At 49.1% G+C, this 6,390-nt stretch overlaps 1 protein-coding gene across 2 annotated transcripts in view; it reads right to left on the bottom strand.

Moving 5' to 3' along the window:
• Positions 1 to 2,185: 2,185 nt before the first annotated feature.
• The window catches only part of NGFR (nerve growth factor receptor), a 38,950-nt gene continuing 34,745 nt past the window's right edge, over positions 2,186 to 6,390 (bottom strand). For both annotated transcript variants that reach the window (XM_044444689.1, XM_044444688.1), the window contains 2 exons: positions 4,470 to 4,630; positions 2,186 to 2,487 (listed from right to left, as the gene is read on the bottom strand). In XM_044444689.1, the coding sequence (XP_044300624.1) occupies positions 2,186 to 2,487; positions 4,470 to 4,630 (463 nt within the window). The remainder of the gene's footprint in view (positions 2,488 to 4,469; positions 4,631 to 6,390) is intronic.

The raw sequence follows: 6,390 nt of genomic DNA, 5'->3' as shown, positions 1-6,390 counted from the left end.
TGGATGCAGTATAAGGCATTTTCATGTTTTCTCATATTGTCTATCCTAAGCAGTCCAGGACTGTGTTACAAACTTGGTGTCCTTGTTGCCTTATTTTTTCCTTCCATCTAGTATTTTGGGATTCCTGTCATTTGGTGGAGGACAACATCCTGAGAATGAAGAAATGGTCCCAGTTGTCTTACGGGAAAAATCACACACACACAGACACACACACACACACACAAAACCCTGCTCCCTTTTCTTGGCTACATTTAGTGCATCACACCTACAGTTCCTTCCTAATTTTTGTCTAAAGCAAGATGTCAAGGTAGATTTAGAAGTTCCTGTTCAGGTAAAACATCCAACCAATTCTGAGGAAAGCAAAATGGCATTGGATCAGAGTAGCAATATTTCTCAGCAGGCTGGCAAAGATTTCTAATCATACCTAGCTCATCCTTTTTGGCTGGGGTGGGAAATCAGACTTGCATTCCATCTCATCATTCTTCTGGATTTGTTTCTGTCACTTTCTAAAGCCCTTGTATGGGGTGGGACATCTCTTTTAGTTCAACATCAGAACAGGACTAGTAAGATGGCCTTTAGTGGTCCAACACTTGTTTAAAACACTGCAAACTTATAAACCTCTTCATCAGACCTGTATAAATGTTCAGAGCAAGAGTAAAAAGCCAAAAGCAGATCTTGAAATCTCTGTCTCTCCCTGAAGGGAAGAGGAGACAATCTGATTCCAGTTCATTTTGTTGACCCAAAGACTTCTGATGGTTCCCTTAACTTATAGCGATCTCTCTTGCTTGTTTTTGCTTTGCAGATTGCTCTAATGTTTATGAAAATGGAAATCAATAAAATCTAGGGGTGGTACATCAACCGGGGCAGGTTAGCGTCGAACCCATTTCTAGCTGTGAGGATTGCTTATAAGTCTTCATGTTGAACCAATGGAAGCCCTCCCTCCATCTTACCCCCTAAGGCCACCCAGAAATTAGTTATGTCATTCTCCTCTTCTTAATGCGAGAGAGGCAATGGCTTTAGTAACCCACAGTGATTGGTTCACTAGTCTGAGGAAGAATTCAGAGCATAGCTTCTAATGCCTTACCAATGCGACATCTGGGACAACACTGGAGATGGCATTTGGCCTGATCTATAGCATCACAGTGATTCATAATTCTCCCCCATTAAGGAATGCCATTTGCACTGTTTCTTTCTGCTTTGCTTTGGCCAGTTCTGCCCTCCAGTATGGCTTATCACCGCTTTCAACTCATGCTGTTTGGTTTAGGATGCCACTAGTCTTGATCAGCCCCCCGATGAGAACAATGGAACCCAGCTTGATGCTGTCCACTTGAAGGACAGGGATGCACTTGAGCAAGAAAAGGACTGTGGAGACCAAGGGTAGTCTTGATGGACTCACGAGTGCATGGATGGAAATGTGGACGGTTCTCCTCTTGGCTCCACCCAGAAACTTCAAAGTGTGATCTTCACAGTGTCAGTTTTGACAACCACAAATCCTGTCCTTCCCTCCTCCATGCCCCCCACCCCGAGATGCTCCAGGAGGCTCTCCCAAAACAGGTCTCCATTGCACCCCCTTCACACCATAGATCCTCTTGCTCTGCACCCCAAATCCATCCTCTTTGGCGTTCTTCAAGTCCACGGTCAGCCATTGCAACGCGTTTATCCAGGCTACCTTTTTACTTGTATTTCTTTCAAGAAATGGCTCAGGGGACACGGCGCTTTAAAGGGGAAGAGCTGGTGACTGACGTGTGGAAAGACAATTCACATAGATGGGGATGGAGAGGCACAGAGCAGGGGAGTCGCAGTCAGAGGCATCTGTGAGAGAGAGGCCAAACTAGGCATTGACTACACGTCGTTCTTCTTCCTTGCATTTCTGCAGAACCAGCAAAAAGCTGTCAGTCCAAGAGATTAAAAAAAAAGCCCGAAGACAAAAATCCACTCTAGTTGCCTTCCTCCACTTCCTTTGTTTCAGCATCTTACTGTATGCCACCAGTAAGAGGTATTAGGTCAAAATACTGGGGAGGAAAAACACACACGGACAAGTCAGTGCATGCCAGGATTGTTCCAGTGTTCCCAGAAAAGAGGGGACAGGGAAGGAACAAGCCCCATTTTTCCTTCACATGTTTGCTCCCAAGAGGCACCAGGGGTCACGGGGGGCTCCCAGAGCACTTCCACCGGGCTCCCAGCTTTACACTGGTGAACTAGCGGTGGATTCGCTGTAGAGGCTTTCCACAATGTCCCCCCTCTGGATTTTACGCAAGGCCGAATAAAGGGCATCCATGGTGGCGCTGTCCTTGCTGGACCAGTCGGAAAGCAGTGCGCGGACTGGGTACTCCTCCTGGGTGAAGGAGTCTATGTGGTCTTCCTTGTAGCCCAGCTCCCCAGCCAAGTGGCGCCAGGTCTCCTCCGTGGAGCCATTCAGCAGCTTTTCGACTTCCTCCCGCTTGATGGGGGGCAGACTGGTATAAAGATTCCCATCTCCTTTAAGGCCTGCATGGGGGGTGGGGGGAAGGGTACCAAAGGGAGGAGAACGCGTCAGAACCAGGGAATGACATGCACTCATCTGAACCAGCCCAGTTTAGAGACTACAGAAGTCAGAATCTGGCCAAAGGGTGGGTGCCCGCACCCAGAATCCTTGGGCACCGGCTGATGCCCACTCAGGACCGAGACTGTTCAGTCTACCTGCTGCTTCATCCTCCTCTCACCACGAGACTTTTCACAGAGGTGGGCGGCTGGAAGCCATGTCAAATTTCCTGCAATGTCCTATAGCCCTGGCATGACACTGAAAATTGGATAATTGATATAGGTGCCCACCGCTGCCAACAAGCCACAGGGAGAGGGAAAGCAGGGAGGTCAAGCAGTGACTGCTTTCTGCTGTGGGCCTCACAAACCTGCAGCTGGCCCTGCCAAGTCAGAACTAGGGGTGGATCGGCCTAATTTCAGTCCATGCTGTGCAATAATAAGTGTGCTTCCATTTCTGCACTTAAAGAAAATTCTCAGGAAGCATTCACAATTCCCCACACCTGCATTCACAAGTGTACACTTATGCACACGTGTGCACTTCTGGAAATGTGCATCTGTACAAAACTCCCCAAATCCTGCTTTTTCACACTTTAGCTTATAGAAGGAGATATACGTTTTCAATTGGGGAAAATCTACATTAAAAATAAAGATTTTTCCCAATTGGAAAAAGAAGACCCTTATATTTAGGAACGCAAGCAAGTGTCCCCCTCCCTCAGTGGGCCTCCCTCCCCCCCTCCTCCTCCTCACTGTTGTTGCTGTCCAACCACCTCCGGCACCCCCTTGGCCCAACAGGCACCAAATCCCAGACTGAGGGAGAGAGGGTAGGAGAGAGGGATATGCTTTCTCCTTGCTCCTCCTGTTGTCTTTTTAAACCCCAGTATTAATTAGTATTCAGCATCTTCTATTTGCACACAAATGCCTCTAAAGTAACGCATATAAGAGTCATTGACTGAAATATAACGCATTTGTAAAAATGGCACGGTATGATTCTGCCTTAATTCTTCCTGGGTATTTGAATGCAGGTCCCAACCCAACTGCTACCTTCAAGGCACTGTTTGAGTGACTACATATGTTTGTCTAATGATACAACTTGCCCTCCTGCCATCTGTGCAGAAATCCATCTGCTTGGCATGAAAACTGATCTTGATTTGCAGAGGAAGCCATAGGAGAGATAAAGCTTTGGTTCTGAGGGTTTTATTTGGCCATTATTTGGATTTACAGGTCCTATCATTCCAGTTCCAGAATCTAAACACTTTGGATATCTTCCATATAGCCTGAAGTGCCTGATCCTGCCTAATCTTGGAAGCTAAGCAGGTTTGGGCCTGGTTGAAATCTGGATGGGTGACTTAAGTGTTGTGAACTGTCCAGAGAGCTTCAGCTACAGGCAGTATAAAGAATAATATAAGTATCTAACATGAATATTTTGAAACCAGATGGCGTACAGGCACATGGATGGGTTACCCTGTGGTTGCAAATTCTGCTGGCCAAAACTTTACATTCCGAGTCTGAAACCTGACACCAAGCCCAGCCTGGTCATGCAATGCTTCCCTCACTTTGGAAGCCAAGACGCAATTCCCCATGCTTTCGATTGGCTAGGGAGTCTGCAGGGAGATGTGAGAGAAGGTTTGGTCTTTTCCCCCTGTCATATTTTGCTTGGTTCACCTGGCACCTGTCTTTGAAGGTACTGCTTCACATGCAGCAGCCTGTACATGCCTGTTCTCTGCCTGGGGCACACTGAGGGTTGGATTTTGTGGCTGATCTGTGGGAAAGGGGAAGGGACAGGTGGGATCCTGCAGCTAGCTGTGCCTTGCAGCGCGGGGATTGACTAAAAGGCCCCCTGACATCTGCCCACACTGCCTGTCTGTGTCAAGAGCAGCCGCTTTCCCTGAACTGGCTCCTCCCTGCTTCTCCTCCACCCAATCCAGCTTCAGCACAGCCGGCCCCCTTGCCTTGCACCGATGCAGTTTGGGTCTGTGGCTGTTGATCGTGGAGGCTTTGGCTGTCGACTGAAATGCCACTGTCACTGTGAAGCTTTTCTCCTTCCGGCGAAGGCGTCTGGTTGACAGGGCGGTTGTTGGCACCTTGCTTGTTCTGCTTGCAGCTGTTCCACCTAGAGGCAAAGTGGTTAACAGCTGAGGTGAATAGGTGCAGCCCACTCCTTTCTTTCTGAAGGTGCACTAGGAACTTGGCACTGTTACCGGTGGTAGATTCCTTCCTCTGGATCATGCTGCTTTGGGCATGATGAAGCCCTGCCTTCCCAGGGCTTGCCCAGGCAGAACTCGGGGCAGGGGCCGTTTGGCCAGTCCAGACATGAGGCTCTTTCCTTCTGCATGGCTCCACAGCTATGGCTCACTGGGATCAGCGCGTGGTGTGCTGTCCACACAGCTGGCTGCACTCACCTGCATGGGGCCATTTCTGCATTTTTCTAGGGGCTGTTGAGGAGCACTTGCTCAGTCTCAAGTGTGACCTGTAACATCTCCAGGGAGGGCTGGGAGAGACTCCTGCCTGAAACCCTGGAGAGATGCCGCCAGTCAGTGGCTGGATTCAGACAACACAATAACCAACCCTCAGTGGTCGAGGGGGTGTTGAGTGGGTTGCTGTTGAATGATGGGTTATTCTGTCTGATAACCCAGCTTCTGGTTAACCACGAACAGCTCCTGAAGGCAACCCATGCTTACGAACTGTGGGTTGCTCGCTATGGTTCGTTATCTCTGTGGGATGCAGGCGACATGATAAGCCGTGTTTCAGTTACAGCCAACAGTGTGGCAACAAGCCACAAACAGCAAATGCTTAGCGTCTGAGTCTGGGTTATCAAGCTGTATGGACCCAGTCAGTGTGAACGATACTGGGCCAGGTGGGCCAAGGATCTTATGCAGTATGTACAGCAGTTCCCTGTGTCTCTAAGAGCTGGTCCTCTCCTCCTGAACCAGGAGGACAAGAAGTTGTCTTGTGGATGCATCCCCTGGGCTGTGTCTTAATCCCATATGGGCAACATAATTCCAGGCTATCTACAAATCTGAAATTCAATACAAAGGTAGCCCAGATCGGATGGAAATGTTCACTCCAGATCTGAAGTAGGCAGAGCACTTGGGGAGATAACCTCGGATGCTGCCCTCCACCAGGTGGGACCTCGTCCTCGCCTCTCTCCTCAGTGCCCATCTGTTTGCCCTGCCCACGTGGGTAGAACTTGCACGGCCACCAGAAGAGGGCTCGGCAAGCGCTCCTTCTTTCCATCACTCTTGTCACTATTTGCACGCTTGGAGGGGTACAGGGAGCAGCAGCAACAGCAGAGGAGGAGGAGCAAGACAAGAGAAGTCTGGGGGCAAGCAGTGGGCCCCGATGAACTGAGGGGTCCTAGCTGATGCCTGTCTGCAAATGGGACATTTTCACATCAAATAACCAAGACACAGGGCATGAGCATTATTGGAAACAGAGCCCAACATTCCAGCTAAAAATAAGCCATAAGAAGAGGGGCTGGATTCGGCCTGTCCTGCTTTTGTGCCTTTCACAACAGCTTGAGTAATGAAAGCTAGCCAGTGAAGCTTCTGATGATGATCTGCCTGTTCTGTGGATCTGAGTATTTGTTAAGGCCTGTTATCAGGGGCCTCTTAAAAGGTGGAGATCTGAGAGTCCAAGTGCCCCCAAGATGGCACATGGTGCCGTTCCACTCTCTTTGCATGTTTGAATCAGACTTAGATTTGGCAAAGGGAGAAGCACTTCCAGTTAGGGTGGACGTGTGTCCTGCTTTGCAGAGGGCACAACTCTGTTTGAAGGGCTGGCAGAGGACTGTCCTCTCTTTGAAGGTGACCTCTGTTTTAAAGGCCATTGAGTTCACGGCTGGCTTAAAGGAAGCAAGCATCCAAAGGAATT

Source organism: Varanus komodoensis, unplaced genomic scaffold (assembly GCF_004798865.1).
Source record: "Varanus komodoensis strain SLA01 unplaced genomic scaffold, ASM479886v1 scaffold45, whole genome shotgun sequence".
NCBI classification, from domain to species: domain Eukaryota; kingdom Metazoa; phylum Chordata; class Lepidosauria; order Squamata; family Varanidae; genus Varanus; species Varanus komodoensis.
The sequence above is the reverse complement of the archived record's forward strand: the minus strand, read 5'-3'. Positions and strand labels throughout refer to the sequence as shown.